Below are 15726 nucleotides of genomic sequence, written 5' to 3' on the forward strand. Positions count from 1 at the left end.
TCTTCAGCCCATTTCACAGAAGGGGAAATGGAGGCTTAGAGAAGTCTGGCCACATCCCCAAGGCCACACAGCTGCAGTGTGACTGAGCCATGATCGCACCCAGGGCTGGCTGTCATCGAGGTCCCAGGCACTCTCACCTCAGTGCTGCTGAGTGCCTGGAATGATCTCATACGAGTGAAGTGTGAGAGCAGCCTGAGGTCCTCAGGGTTGGGTGAGAGGCGGACCTGTCGAGGCACCAGGCCCAGGTCTGCCAGCTGGGAGGTCGGGAGGTCGGACAGCCGTTGGAGCATTGACCCAGTCTTGGGTGGCGAGATGCTGGACTGGCTGCGGGGAGGGGGGTGGTGTCATCACCTCCATTTCAGAGATGAGGAGGCTGAGGTTCAGAAAGGCTTTGGGGAGCCCAAATTCTGGCCCAGGGTCTCTGAGACAGCCCTTGGCAAGTCCTATAGCTGCTGCTTCTGAGGTCACACAAGGTCACTCACCTGTCCGGGTGGCCATGATGTTGGTGGGGACCCACAATCATCGGGGGGCTTAGGACCACGGCCGAGCTGAGCATGGCCAGCAGCTGCCTCAGGATCTCCTTGCAGTGCAGCTGGAACACTATCTCATAGTTGCCGTCCTCTTCCTCTGGTTGCAGGTTCTGGTAGGAGTTGGGGTGGGCCCATGGGGACCAGGTCCATAGTGGCCCAACACCCACCTCTGGGAAACTCCAACCCCAGTGCCTGTTTTAAAAAGTGTTCCCTGGCTGTGGTGGGATACCCATTCTCCAAATGGGAAGACTGAGGCCCAAGGCCTTCCAGGGCCTCAGAGAAGGACTCCATCCAGTTTCTTCACGACCTTGAGGGGATCTTTGAATTGCAGACTCAGAAAAGGGCAGACTTGCCAGGAGTCTCTCAGGGAAAAGTTGGGGCGTCTGGCCCTGGCTTGGCTTTCTCCGAGGGCCCAGTTACCTCTGGGCCGACCCCCTCCCCCCCACTTTCACCCACTTGTTGGTCACCTGCAGAATGTTCTGTAGGAAGTTGGTGGTGTGAACCAGGGTCATCTCCAGGCTTGCCCGCACCTTCTGCTCTTTGGCCAGCTCCTGCCGCAGCCGCTTCGCCTCGATGTGCTGATGCTCCAGCTGCTGGTTCAGCTGGACTTTCTGGCTCCTGGCCGTGGGACCCGATGAGTCAGCCACCTCCCTACTCCAGGGTGTTGGGCCCTGCCATTGCTCGTTAGCCCACAGGGTCCCTCATCCAGCCCCGGGCCTCAGGCTGTTTGACAGGAAGCCTCGAGGCCCTTCTAGAGAGAGGAAGTCACTGGCCTGCGTCAGTGGCCATAAGGAGCCGGGCTCCTGCCTACTCCCACCGTCCGCCCACTGCGGGCCCCACCTCAGTGCCTCCTTCTCCTTCTGCAGCTGCAGGACTTTCTGCTCCAGTTCGCTCCGCAGGAAGCGCAGCCGATCAGCCTGCACTCTGCCCTCCTGCTGCTTGTGGCACTTCTCAGTCAGCATGAGGATGATCTGTGGGTGCGAGCAGGTGGCCATGCCCCAGACCCACTGTGGGTCCTTAGCCAGCCCCACACCCCCAGCTCTAGACTCAGCCAGGGCTCACCCCATTGCACAGAGAGGTCACATCCCTGAAGAGCAGCTGAGCAGAGCCCCCAGCTCTCCGGGAGTGGGTTCCACTTCAACAAGTTATAGGAGCTTTAAATCAAATCAAGAAAAATGAGCTGCCCTAGCCGGTTTGGCTCAGTGGATAGAGCATCGGCCTGCAGACTGAAGGGTCCCTGGTTCTATTCGGGTTAAGGGCACATGCCCGAGTTGCGGCTCGATCCCCAGTAGGGGGCGTGCAGGAGGCAGCCAATCAATGATTCTCATCATTGATGTTTCTCTCTCCCTCTCCCTTCCTCTCTGAAATCAATAAAAATATATTTAAGAAGAAAAAAAACGAGCTGGGGCCAGCACCCTAGAGCCCCCACAAGTAGGGCTGGTCCCCTCACAGCTGGCTCCCTCCGGACTTGGCTCCAGGCCAGGTACACCCCTGCCAAGTGTGTGTTTGCCCTCAGGGCAGGGCCCCTAGGATTCCCTCCAGCTTTAGGTGCCAAACACCCTGTGATGAGGGCCTGGCAGGCACACCTTTTGGTGGCTTCTGTTGTGCTTGGCCATGGCCTGCTTGGCGTTCTGCAGTAGCTCCAGCTCTTTGCACAGTTTGTCTTGGTTGCTCTTGAGCTGGTCATTCTCCCGCAGCAGCTGCACGCCATGCTGGGAGACCCTGGACAGCTGCAGGGTCACAGTGTTGTTCTCCAGGATGGCCTGCTTCGTTGTGTCCCACATCTGGCTAGTGGCCATCTTGTGGAAGTCAGTGGCCACCTGGTTCACACGCTGAATGATTTCCTTCTTCACTCTACTCGGGATGGGTGGGAATGAAGGGGGTCAGGCAGAGTGGGCACAGACCTCAGGCACCCCTCCCTATGTGGAGGTGCCCAGAGTGCCTAGGGCCACCTCTCTGCTCGTCCCTCCAGGAGGGGTGGGCTGTGGGCAGGAGGCTTCTCACTGTAGACCCTTTGTACCTTTAAAAAAATATATATATATATATATATATTTTTATTGATTTCAGAGAGGAAGGGAGAGGGAAAGAGAGAAACATCAATGAGGAGAGAGAATCACTGATCGGATGCCTCCTGCACACCCCTACTGGGAATTGAGCCCACAACCCAGGCATGTGCCTTTGACCGGAATTGAACCTGGGACCCTTCAGTCCACAGGCCGATGCTCTATCCACTGAGCCAACCTGCTGTGGCACCCTTTGTACCTTGAATTATGAACCAAATCAGTGGATTAGCTATGAAATAAATAATGACTTAAGTCACAAAACGTGGCAAAAGGAAGTTCAGGGATTCTCCGATGCCAGTGTGAGGACGAGCTGGGGAGCTTGGTTACTTTCTCACACCCTCCAAAACCCTGCCGGGATCCCGGGAGCTCAGGATGGGGAGTCAATGAGCTAGCACAGGCTCCCCAATCAGAATTCTGTGAGGCAAACAGAGGTCTGAGGACTGGGCTGCGCCTGCCCCCCACCCCATGAAGGCTCCCGCACCCGGCCTGCCCACCTGTCCCTGTCCAGCACCGACTTCTTCTCCAGGTTGTACATGTAGTCCTTGTATTCATACTCCTGCTTCTGCAGCTGGTCCTCCAGCAATGTGAACTTCTCCGAAAGCTCCTCTTTCTGCTGCCGGAACTCCTCCAGGGCTGCCAGCTTCCCCCCTGCCCCATCCCCGGGCACAGGCCTGGTGAGGGGCCGCCTGGGAGGGCAGGTCCCAGGGGCAGCACGGGCCTGGAGTGATGCCCCTCCCTCCCCACTTCCTCTTGCCTGCCTTATGGTTCCTGATCCAGGAGGGCCAGACCCTTACCCCTACACCCAGTCCTGCCCACCTTTATTGCTTTAGTCTGGAAAGCTCTCTCTTCCCCTCCACTAATCTTATCAAGACTCGTTCAGGTTTCACCTCTGAGAAGCTGTCCTTGACACTCTCCTCCACTCCTGTCTCATGAAGGCAATGGTGACAACCACCACTCATTTGAACACCTTCTCTGGGCCAGGCATTCATGCTGTCATTAAGCCTCAAAACAACCCTTGGCACCTGGGTGACCTTGGCCAAGACACTTAACCTTCTTAAGGTGCTCCCTTACCTACAAATGGGGAGACAGCACTTCCTGCCTCACAGGATTGCTGGGACATTAACTATGGAAGATAATGAATGTGTGGGAAGCAGCACATCGCTGTCGTTATTCAAGGTAGACATATCCCCATTTCCCAGGTGGGAAAGCAGGGTCAGAGAGAAGTGCTTGCCCGAGGCCATAGAGATAGCGGTAGAGCTAGGACTTGAGCCCACAGAGCCAGAGTCTGGGATTCCCTGTCTCCATGGCAGGTGCACCCAGGCCCCCTCACCAATGATGATGTTCTCCGTGGTGAGCTGGTCCTTGGTCTCCTGGAACTCATGGCGCACCTGGGCTAACTGGGCTTCAAAGGCGTCCTTCTCCATCTCCTTGGCCAGCTGCAGGCTTTGGAGCTGCTCGTTGAGGTCGGCGATCTCATCTACCCGCTGGTTGAGCGTCCGCTTGAGGAAGGCCACAATCTCCTTCTTATTGCTGGCCAGCTGCTCATACTCCTGGCGGAATAGCTTCTCCTGCACGGCCAGCTCATCCCACTTGTGCTGGTACCTGAGGCGAGGGCGGGGCAGAGCTCCAGGGGTCTGGACACGCCAGGCCTCTGCAACTGGGCCAGCCTCCTCAAGACCCTCTCACAGAGGGGCATTTGAGGTTCCTCATGGTCAGAATCCAGCCTCATCTCCCCCTGACCTGCACTCATGACCATAGCCAGTGTCTGCTCAGTGCATTACCTTCATCACATCATTAGCATGTAAGTTCCCTGAGGGCAGAGCCTCTCTCTCTTGTGTTCACTGCTGTGTCCCCAACACCTAGGACTGTGCCTGGTACATAGCAGGTACTCTGTGTATTTGCTGAATTCTCACAACAGCCCATAAGGAAGTGGATACTATGATGATTATACCCATTTGACAGATGAGAAAACGGAGGCTCAGAGGGATAAAGAAACTCCTAGTAAGTGGCAAAACCAGAACTTGAACTCAAGTCAATCTGACCTCAAAGTCAAGGCTCAACTACAACACTTAACTGCCCAAGTCGACCAGCTCTGTGCCCTCCCTAGCCTTTGCACCTGCTATCTTCCTTACCTTCATCCACTGAGTTAGCTACCTCCTCAGTGGAGCCTTGGCTCTGAGCCATATTTGTGACCCTCTCTGGGGTGCCCTTTAGTAGGTTAGCCCTTGTCTCACTGGGCAGTCAAGACCTGACGTGTCTGTTTTCTCCACCTGGCCGACCTCTTACCTCCTTCACCATGATATTCTTGGGGCCTGGCAGAGGAGCTTAGCAAATAGTAAGCACCCAATACTGTCTCCCAAATGCATTTTCCCCAAATACATTCGATCCAGTGTCTCAGCTTGAAGGAAGCTCGCGAATTTTTAAGGTGTCATATGATTGATCTATTGGTTTCCTAGGGAATAATTGGTGAAGTTATTTGGAAAGATGTTTTACTTCATAATTAACCCAACCAACATCTTTTGAACGGCTACTGCATACAGGGCCCTGCAGGGTGCAGAACCGAATGACCTGCTTTGTGGAGCAAGGAAGCAGCCTGGTGGGGGGAAGTCAGGGGGCCAGAGCTCCCATTCTGCCCTCTCTTCCTCCTGAGGTGGCTTCCCCTCCCTGAGCCTCAGACCTTCCGTCTGTGCAATAGGGATGCCATGAAGACCTCTCTCCTGGCTCTGTCTCAGGGACACAGTGAGCACAGCACAGGACCCACCTGGCACACATGAAGGAGTCAACGTTAGCTGTATCTGCAACATGTGGGGTTCTTGCTCATCACCAAAGGGTCTTTTAAGGGTGACCCTGAGACTGAGCCAGTGCATCCTAACTGGGAGGAAACTTGGTTTGAAAATAAGAAAAATGGCCAGGTGAACATGTCTTGGAAGAGTTACACACACACACACACACAGACACACACACACACACACACACACAACCATCCCCAGCTGAGCCTGCACAGTGGCCAGCTCTGGGCAGAGCTTCTGACCCAGCAGGACCAGCCTCTAGGTGCCCACCCACCGGGCCAGCCTGTCCTCCAGGTCTCGGATCTGGATGTGGTAGAACTGCCGTAACTCCTCGGCCAAAACCATATCCATGGCCATGTTGGGCTCCTTCTTGGCACTTTTCTTCTTGGTCTCGAGCTCCTTGGCCCCCTTCTTTGCCTTTTTTTTGGGAGCCATGGCTGGTAGCCACTGCTACCTCAGGACTCCTTTAAAAGACCAGGTGGTTGCTAAGGAAGTTGGTCTCATACATAGCAACAAACTGAAGGAATGAAACAAGGCTTAAAGGGGCCCTGTCCTATTTTGGGCAAGGCGGGCACTGGCGAATGGTCTCCACCTCCAAGGCTGACAGCACCTCCATAGAGGCTCTAGGTTGGGGTTTCCCAGGCCCTGGTGTCTCCAGACCAGGATGCCAGGCCCTCAGGGCACTCTTGGGCTCTGGGGAGACCCCTTCTCCCCCAGGTGGCAATAAGTGATGTAGAAATATTACAGTGGTTCTGAGCCCTCGAAGTCACTACCCTGCCCTTGGTGCTGGTCAGAGGGGACATCTGCCCCAGAGCTCCCCAGGACCAGAAGAAGCTGGTCACCAGGCCCCAGGCCAAGAAACCCCTCCCCTGAGGCCTGAGACCGGCTTAATTCTTTGGTGATGCAGCAACAAGGCAGAATCCTCCTCTTGGTTCACCCAAAGCAGGTGGGGAGGCGGTACGGTAAGGATAGGTATTTTCGTGAGCATCGACCTCGATCTCCGGTGTGGGGCACAGGAGGCAGCTGATTAATGATTCTTTCTCATCATTGATTTTTCTCTCTCTCCCTCTCCCTTCCTTTCTGAAATCAATAAAAAAATATATATTTAAAAAAGAAATAGATGTTTCATATAGGAGGCTCCCATACGGGGTCCCAGGACGTCCCTGTCCAGAGGCTGGCTCAGTTTCCACCCGGCTCGGGGAAAGTGCCCCTTTGTCCCTGTCCAGAGGCTGGCTCAGTTTCCACCCGGCTCGGGGAAAGTGCCCCTTTGTCCCCGGCAAATACCGGCAAATAAAGGTGTACTCCGTAGCTTTGCCTTGGGTGGCAGCATCCTGGGCTGGGGGGAGGGGGAGAAGAGGGCGCGGTAGGTGTCCAGCTGGCTGATGCCCTGGCTGGCCCCTCATGCCCCATCTCCTCCCCTCTCCCGGAGACCATGCCTGTAGGCCTGTGGTATTCACCCAGTGCTTGTGGCCCAGGCACTCCTGAGACAGGGGCAGTCCTCTTCCTCCCTGTTGTCCTAGGGCTTGGCACTTAGCAAGAGGTGACATAGTCCCTCCTGGAAGTCTGAAGGCTAAACAAGGTGAAGCTCTATTACTGCAGCCTTGGGGGTTGGTTTGAGTGGCTGGATCCTTGCGGTGGGTGCCAGGGGATAGGGAGGTTCAGAAACAGGGAGGTGGGTGTTTACTTTTGGCAATGAGGCAGGTTGGAGCAGTGGTTGGTTAAAGGTGGGCTTGAGTTTGTCTGCCCTGGACTGCAAACAGGGCAATACAGGTCCCAGAGGGGGGAGAGGCCTGACCCAGTGCCCAAAACTTGGGGCCAGCAGAGGGACTGGCCCTCCAGCCTAAAGCCATGGCCATCCCCCCAGCTGGAGATTGCTGGATCACTGACCTGGGAGGCTCCCCCACAGAGCCCCGCCCAGGCAGAGGATCCCATGGTGCCTGAATCCCCAGCTGCCTTCTCCCTCCTCATGCCTCCCGGGTTGCTGCCCTTTTACCTGAGGCCCATCTCAGGGGTAGTTCTGAATCCCCAGGCTGATGGGCTGCCTAGAGCCCACAGAAGGTATCAGCTCTTGGGCCTGTCCTTCCTCCTGGGGGTCAGGGCCAGGTTTGTAAAAGCAGCTGCAGTCACACAGCAAGTGGCCAGCTGGACTTTCTGGCCAGACTTCTGGGTGGTGGGGGTGGGGAAGGGAATGCTACAGGTTGAAGGATACTCCTTTTTGGAGTTTGCCTGGAGAGTCTCTAGTCATCACCTTTCCCAGTGACACCATCTCATTGCTGCTTCTTAACCTGTGTCCACACTGGGGACTGGTGGTGGTGGGCCCAGAGCCTCCTGACTTTGTGATCTGGGTCTTCTGAGAGGAGCAGGTGTAGGCGGCAGCATCAGTCCAGGGCAGTGGCCGGTGGGCTGGGGCACTGCCACCTCTAGAAGGCTCTGGAGGGAAGGAAGCCTAGGACCAATGGCGACGGCAGGGGGGGCGGGGGGCAGGCATCATTAAACATACCTAACATCTTGCCAACTTCTATGGAACACATGACATAAGAGAGATTTGTTCATCCAGGGTGTGTGTGTGTGTATGTGTGATACAGTACTACCGCCCACTAGTGTGAGCTCATGAGGACCCAGTCTGCCTTGTTTGTGGCTGCATTCCTAGAGCCTAGGATGGAAGTTGGCACACAGTAGGCACTCATAAACATCTGCTTACTGTCAGACCACACGTGGAGGGGATTCCCGAACAGCATAGTAAGGAGCTCGATCCACCTTCCCTTCAGCAAGACAAGTTAATTGAACATTAAAAAAAAAGAAACAATTATTTAAAGTGTCTGGAAATTGTTCTAAGGGCGTACAGAAAATGGGAAAACATTCATTTAAGAAATTCTGCCCACTAGTGTGGCTCAAGGGTTGAGCATCCACCTATGAATCAGAAGGTCATGGTTCAATTCCCAGTCAGGACACATGCCTGGGTTGCGGGCTCAATCCCCAGTTGGGGATGTGCAGGAGGCAGCCAATTGATGATTCTCTCTCACCATTGATGTTTCTATCTCTATCTCCCTCTCCCTTCCTCTCTAAAATGAATAATTTTTTTTAATTAAAAAAAGAAAATCTAAGTTTCCACACAGTCGAATGAGAAAGTGCTGAAAGAAAAAAAACAGTCAACCAAGAATTCTATATCCAGCAAAATTATCCTTCAGCTCAGCATTACTCTTCCACAGGCATCACTCACAGGAGGGGACAAAGTTCCTCATCAAGGTCATGTGGATTTGAGCCAAACCTGCTTGATGCCAAGGTCTGTGCTCCTAGTCACTGCCATTCTGCCTCCCAGGAAAAAAAGCCTGGTGTCACACCAACATGGCTGTACAGGCACCTGAGCAGGGTCTGGCGGAGACCTCCAGCCTGCAGGCTCTGAGTTGGAGACATTCTAGACACAGAGAAATAGGGCGATGGAAGGACCATATCATCTACAGGTAGCTTGCTGTTGCAGCTAGGGGCCAAGACAAGCTTCACGGATTGTCCCCAAATGTGCAACAGCTACAGATCTTAATGCAAGTAACGGAGACCTGGATCCAGGAGACTCCAAGCCGTGGTTGGGGTGGCTGGACTCCTCTGCCATGGACCATTGCAGAAGCCTTCCTTCCACTTCCCACAGTGAAACCAGCCCAGAGTCACCTTGGACACCATGAATGGGCGCCGAATTATTCATTTATTAGACTCAAGTACTTTAGTACAGAACAGTACAGAGATGATACATGTTTGTGCTTCAATACTTTCAAACACTGAGATTCTGATAATTTCAAGGTAAACAAGTTTCAAGACAGACTAGATTTTTAAAATATCCTTTTGATAAATTATGTTTCTATAAATAACAGAAAGGAAAACCAACATGTTCAACAAACAAGGTCCTGAAGCATGAGCATTGGTCACAGGGAGGGGACAAAACAAGCAGTAACAGTAAGAAACCAACCAATGCAAGTACCTACAGCTCTGTCCTAAGGAAATAATGTGTCTTAAGGGGAGAGGGGAGACAGACCTGCAAACTAATCTGAGTGCAAAGGGGAGAGAGGTTTCCAAGCCGTGAGGAGCGGACACCACAGGCATCTACCGGGCGGGCGAGGAACATGTTCTGAAAGGAGAGCGGGCGAGTTAAACTAGCACACACCACGTTTGCAACGACATCACGAGACAGGAATATACACGCGGTCTGCAGGAGTAAAGGGTGGCGGGGGCTGGACAGGGGACATTTTTGTGACTTCCACTGTCATTATATTTCATGACAACAGCAGCAGAACAAACGGTGTGCTCACTCCCAGGAACGAGAACTGCTGAGTCTTGAGGATGACGAGGCATCCTGCCTGCATTTGCTTCTTTAAGTTTTGCATTAGAGCTAAGTTTTATACAGCTAGGTTTTTATACAGGGAATAAAATGATCATTTTCTCTACAAGCACAACAACATATGACCCCGCATTACAAAAAATAAAGTATCAGGAAGTATCTTCCACTGAGGGTCATCTGAGTGGGCAACGGTCTGTATACATCCCTTGGGCTATGATCCCGGCCATTGGACGTCTTAGGGGACGGGCCCTCTCTACAGGGAAGGCCCTCTGACAGCGTCCTGCAGAGCCCACTCTGTTCTAGTCCCTTCCTGACCCCTGAGCTCTCCCAGGCTGACTCCACTAAGAAAGAGCTTCTCTGGTCAAAAGATCAGGCCTAACCCCTTCTCCAGGAGACCACGGTCTCCAGGGGGAGCTTTCTCCTCACTGGACTTAGACCACAGAGCGACTTCCCTCAGGGTCACAGTGCTGTGGACGCAGCCAGGGAGGGCGCGGTGACAAGCTGGTGACAAGCTGAATACCAGCCCCCACCCACAGCCACAGCCACAGCACTGGGGATATGGGCCCCTGAGGAAAGCAAAGAGGTGGGTTCCAGCTCCAGCCTCCGAGATGCCACCTGGGCCTCCCTGCCCAGCCTACCTGATGAGAGCGGGCCCTGGGGCGTGGGAACCGGAGTGGACAGAGCCTCAGTTTGAAATACTCCCGGAACAGACATCTGAGTCCCAATAAGAACAGAAACAACCCAGACAAGTTCTTAAAAACACTCAAGCATCCGCCTTCCCACACTCAGGCAATCTGCACGTGTTGCACCAGGTTATGTACAAGGTCACGGAATCATAACGAATGGGGAGGAGGTGTCCATTCATCTGAACAGTCCCAGAACTTCTCCAGCAGCGCGCCACTTACACACGAACCTCTCCTCTCAGGGCACATATAGAAGACAGTCTTTTAAAAAAACACAATGCATTATTTTCTTTTGTTTCAAAGAGAAGAGGGCATCATTAAACACGAGAACGCAGCGGCAACAGCGCCGACTAGGGCGTGCAGAGCTGGGAGGCAGGGAGGGACAGAGGGTCAGCAAAGGAACCACTGCGGGCAGCGGGCAGCGGCAGGGCTGCGGAGCACGGGGGGGAAGAGGGTTCACTTTTTGGAGGGGCAGCTTATTGTTTTAAGTGCTTATTTCTTCATCTGTTTTATTCAGTTTCTTCAGCGTGTCCAGCAGTTTTTGTGGGGTGAGAATCTGCGTGGATCCTGAGGGAGGCAGAGAAGACAGTGAGCTCGCCGGCTCTCGTTCAGGAAGCTTCCTCCTTCCCTGCTCCTCGAGGTTCCCAGACCTGCACCCATTCCCCCTGCCCCACCCTGGTGTGGTCAGTGGAGGTAGGGAGGGGGTTGGGGATTGGGCTCTGGGGCCAAGTCACATTTGGGGCTGGGAGACATTTGGGGACTGGGGATAAACAAAACATCCTCTGGTTGCCCTAGCTGGCTTGGCTCAGTGGATAGAGCGTCAGCCTGCGGACTGAAGGGTCACGGGTTCAATTCCAGTCAAGGGCATATGCCTGGGTGGTGGGCTCGATCCCCAGTGGGGGGCATGCAGGAGGCAGCCGATCAATGAGTCTTTCTCATCATTGATGTTTCAATCTCTCCCTCTCCCTTCCTCTCTGAAATCAATAAAAATATATTTTTTTAAAAAATCCTCTGGCTCAGGCAGGGTCCCAGGCCTCCCCCTCAGGGTTCAGCGCCATCTGCAGGACATGAGGCAGCTGCATTTTAAACTCAAGGTGAAGCAGGGAGAGGAATTCCAAACCACATGGCAGGGAAAGGTTGGGAATGGGGCGGGGGCTATGCGGGGCCTGTGTGTGGAAAGAATGGTGCCTGGTAGGGAGGCAGCTGGTGGGCAGAACACCCTGGGGGAAGCCACTGACCTCTGGGAGCAGATGCTTGGAACTGCCGTGGTGGACGGGACCTCGGGTGTGAAAGGGAGAGGGCGGGGACCTGAGGCCTTACCTTATAGAGACCGTGCATTGTAAGAGATTAGAAATGCTTGCAAAAATTTAAGCTAATGGAATTAGGTATAACTTCTACCACAAAATAATAAATAAATAAAAGTAAATGAAGTCCTTTTCATAAGGAGAGAGATCTAGTAAGTGCAGTGAAAAAAGATGCATGGATCGTGTGGTTTGGACATGGACATACTCAAACAGAACAGAAGTGGCTGGTGTGTGAGCATGAGGCCTGCACGCATGCAGCAGTGGCCGTCAAAGAAAGATCCTGGTGGGAGAGAAGAACCGAACAAAAGAGACCTGTACTTGAAAATGTGCCTCCCTGGAGATGCGGGTGCAGGCATGGCCTTCATGGGACGAGGGGAGCAGAAACCTCAGGATGCCAGATCCCCGCCCCGAGCGCGGGCAGGCACAGAAGGCTCAGGCTGGCTTGCTGGGCAGGATCCCACACACCAGGGTCCCTGTGCCTCTGACCACTACTTGCTCAGCTGACCCGTGACTGCTGGAGCTGCAGGCCTTGGACCTTACTGGTCAGTCAAACCAGCAGCAAACTCGTAAAGCCTTCTCTGGTGTGAGGGGTTCCTCCCGACGCCCCATTCCCTGCAGTGCAAGTCCCAGGCACCTGTCACTGCTCAGAGCAGCTACTGCCATCGTCCCGAGTGATGCTCAGGCCGCAGGCCCCAGGCCCCAGCTCTAAAGCCGACTCATTATCCTGCACACTGAGGCTCCTCTGCACACGTGACAGAGGCTTCAGCAGCATGTCCCCCGGAGTACACATTTCTGTGACTCTACCCATCTTACCATGAGTCCCAAAGAAAGTCAAAGACTGTCTACAAATGGGGAAGCAGGACTTAAATGTTACAAATTCCTAACAGTGAACAGATGTGAGAATGAGGGCTTTCCAATTTCAATCGACACACGGACTGTGTATCTACACCCTGAAAGACAGCCCTGGGCTCTGGGTGCAGGGTTAGCTCAAGGGCATCCTAGGTTGAGACAACAGCAGCACACTTGTTCCAGAGAAAACCATCCCTAACACCCCTCCAGGCCATCCACTGACTCCAGGAAGTACAGAGGCCGATCAAGCTAGAGGAAAAGTCAAAAGGAGGACCTCTGATCAGGTGCCCGTCCCAAAGTGCTCCCCCTGCCCTTGCTTCCTTGCAAATTCAGGATTTGGGGGAGGCCAAAAAGAGGTTAAGGAATCCATCACGCTCTAGAATTTTCTGATATTATCTGATCACTGACCATCTGGTGTTCCCAGTCTTTGACTGAAAGAAGAAAACCCAGGACCAAGAGTACGGGCAACTAGAGAGGCCTGTAGGACTCTGTGCCAGGCACGGTGCTGGGCCCTCGCTCACTGGTCTCTTTAAAGGACACAGAGCAGCTGAGTGCCCATTCTTGCCACCCAATCATCTGTATTGCTTTAATACTTGGTTAGGCTTTCCACCACCACAAATATTGCTAATTGAGTGGGGTGGGTTTAAACCACAATTTGCAAATGTGCTCTTTGAACTCACAGGTAGCTGACCACATAGGCCCTTTAGAACAGCAAGCGGGTCCCACTGCTCTGAGGGTCCCTCTTAGTCTACATAACTGGAAGGTTGAGAAATGTGAATGGGGTCTCCAAGAACAGAGTCATCCAAAAGGCTGAGCGCTGTGGGCAGACACAGATGTCTGCTGGGACAAAACCCTTCTTTCACTGGCTGGGTACAGGTTCTACCCCCAGTCAGGGCACATACAAGAATCAACTGATGAATGCATAAGTGGAGCAACAGATGAATGCATAAGTGGAGCAACAAATCCATCTCTCTCTCTCTGTGTCTCAAAATCAATTCAAAAAACACACCTTGCAGTAAATGCCATCCACCCACCTGCCACCTGCACACAGAATTAGAAGCTCTGATTCTGATTACCCACCTCCCAAAATGCTTTGAAACAATGACTGTTTATTCAGTGCCCACAGGTTTGGCTTCCCTTGGGAAGGAGCCTGGGCAGAATGGGAGGTACTCAGGCCTTAGCCAGCCCCAGTGTCCTGGCTCACAGCCCCCTGCTATTTCTCACCTTCATATCATCCTTCCAGGTTTCCTAGCCAAGGTGCTGATGGCTTTCCCCTGAGGTCAACAGGGAGCCGGGAATAGGTAGGGCTGCATGGCTTGAGTCACCAATCTGAGGAGGAGCCTTGGGACCCTACGGTCCAGCCTCCCTGTGGTCCATACACTGTGGCCCAGGAAGTGGGAATGACCTAGTCATAGGTCCTCGTGGCAGAGCTGGGCCCGGAGTCCAGGCCTCCCCACTGCTCAAGGTGACTCACATTCTGAAGACTCACTGGGCCACGGCTCAGCCCAGGGGGAGGGGACATTTTCAGGGCCCATGTCAATGGAGTCTATGAAGCCAGGTACACAAACTGTGGCCTCATCACAGAACGGGCAGCGAAGCTAAGGCCTGAGTAACGTTCCAGTGGAGTTCCGGATCAGTCTGCCACTTAAACGCATCAGAGGAGGTTCCCAGCATGTAGGGAGAACGGAAGGAGAGAGGAGGGGACGAGGACAAGAATAAAATCTGGATTATCTACCGAACAGAAGCGGGTTCCTGGGTGACTGAGAGCAGGTGCAGTGCGGTGGGAGAGCGGTTTCTACCCAAAGGCTCTCAGCACGAGAGGCTTCAGTGGGTGAGGAGGGTGATTACTCAACTCTCGGAAGGATCACAGGAGGTTAAAATGAAAGCAGTTACTGACAGAGCAAATGGCTAATAAGTGCTCTTTCCCCAGAGGAACACGAGACAGGAGCTCTTCCCATGGCTGCGGGAGCTCACCAAGTGCATGGTGGCCTGTGACCCCTTGTTCCCCGGCTAAGTGCTGTCCGGGAAAGCGGCACTTACATGTCTCACTACCACTGACTCGGAGTCCACTCTGACGCTCTCCGCAGAGCCTCCCCCACAACCGGGCACCCAGGGGTGTCCCTGGGAAGCCTGCGGGCCTCGTGCTCAGGTTCCCACCCCACGCCCCAACCTGGACAAGGTGCTCTCTTCCTGGTGCCCACAAACGCATTCCTGAGCACCAGGCGTGTGGCGACCCTCTGGCATCCCTCAACCCCTCTGGAGGGCTGCTCACAGCATTATTCTCATTCTCAGGTTAAAACCCCGGGGGCTGTGCTGTGGGCTGAGCAGCAGGGGACCCAGGGCAGGAGAGAGCCCGTGGGCCAGCCCGGAGGCTCCGTGGCCAGTGGGTGAAGGCAGCATCGGACACATTTTCAATCGGTGTTAAGAACTGCAAGCATTTTCTTGTTAAAGGAAAATCAAATAAATAATAAACTAAAAACAGAAAAAATAAAAAGAGTGACGGAATAATCAAAGAAAGCCCTTCAGAGAGGAAGAGTTTCTTTTCTGTGATAAGCTGCTTTTACTTTGTTTCTTTGGCTCTCACTCCATTGTTGGAGCCTGATCCTCAAAAGATACCCTAGAGGACTCCCTGAAGTCGGGGTGTCTCAGGTCCATGAGAAATTTGGTGGGAGTAAGAATGTGAGTAGAACCTGCGGGAGAACAGAGGCCAGCTGACTGCTTGAACAAAGGTACGGAACAGGAACATGCCAACTTAGGCCTACGTTTTATGCAGCCAGTGAGAGATGAGAAAGCAAGACACACGCGCACGCGCACGCACACAGGCACACACACAGGCACACGCACTGCGAGGATGGCTGGCATGCACAAAAGCAGGTGAGGCCACACAGCGGACATCGGCTGTCTGAGCGAGACCCCTCCAAAAATCTGTGGGTCACTTCATCTCCCCAGGTTATAATATACCACCTCCCAATGGGGAACCTCAGGTCAGGGCCAAAGCTGAAGATGGAGATTTACCCCCAAGCCCGGCTCTGACAGCTTCTGCCCAGGAAAACTGTGTTTGAGCTAAGAATTATCCAACACACGCATGCAACACATATGCAAGCAGGGAGCAGAGAGCTTCATCGCGGGGGCTTACGTAACGAACGGGAAGGAACAATAGAGGGAGAAATGGCGACCAGAC

At 53.7% G+C, this 15726-nt stretch overlaps 2 protein-coding genes across 2 annotated transcripts in view; both read right to left on the reverse strand.

Moving 5' to 3' along the window:
• Positions 1-18: 18 nt before the first annotated feature.
• On the reverse strand, positions 19-6450 carry CFAP157 (cilia and flagella associated protein 157). Its single transcript, XM_023743519.1, has 8 exons — positions 5657-6450; positions 3924-4195; positions 3088-3241; positions 2117-2384; positions 1371-1501; positions 951-1148; positions 483-722; positions 19-333 (listed from the first exon to the last, which is right to left on the reverse strand). Exons 1-8 carry the CDS (start codon positions 5815-5817, stop codon positions 36-38), a joined length of 1722 nt encoding a protein of 573 aa, XP_023599287.1. The 5' UTR covers positions 5818-6450; the 3' UTR covers positions 19-35.
• A 4209-nt stretch (positions 6451-10659) lies between these two features.
• STXBP1 (syntaxin binding protein 1) overlaps positions 10660-15726 on the reverse strand; it is a 29221-nt gene continuing 24154 nt past the window's right edge. Inside the window, exon 19 of the mRNA XM_006102095.3 lies at positions 10660-10959. Coding sequence (XP_006102157.2) covers positions 10877-10959 — 83 coding nt within the window. The 3' untranslated portion in view covers positions 10660-10876. The remainder of the gene's footprint in view (positions 10960-15726) is intronic.

The sequence above is a fragment of the Myotis lucifugus genome, unplaced genomic scaffold (assembly GCF_000147115.1).
Source record: "Myotis lucifugus unplaced genomic scaffold, Myoluc2.0 scaffold_397, whole genome shotgun sequence".
NCBI lineage: Eukaryota > Metazoa > Chordata > Mammalia > Chiroptera > Vespertilionidae > Myotis > Myotis lucifugus.

What these genes read in the sequence shown, in the direction of transcription:
- CFAP157 (XM_023743519.1), bottom strand. Translation starts at nt 5,817, where the DNA reads ATGGCTCCCAAAAAAAAGGCAAAGAAGGGGGCCAAGGAGCTCGAGACC. An exon ending in TCGGTGCTGGACAGGGACAG is followed by an intron (nt 2,385 to 3,087) that starts GTGGGCAGGCCG and finishes CATCCCGAGTAG; the next exon opens with AGTGAAGAAGGAAATCATTC. An exon ending in CATCATGGCCACCCGGACAG is followed by an intron (nt 334 to 482) that starts GTGAGTGACCTT and finishes ACACCACCCCCC; the next exon opens with TCCCCGCAGCCAGTCCAGCA.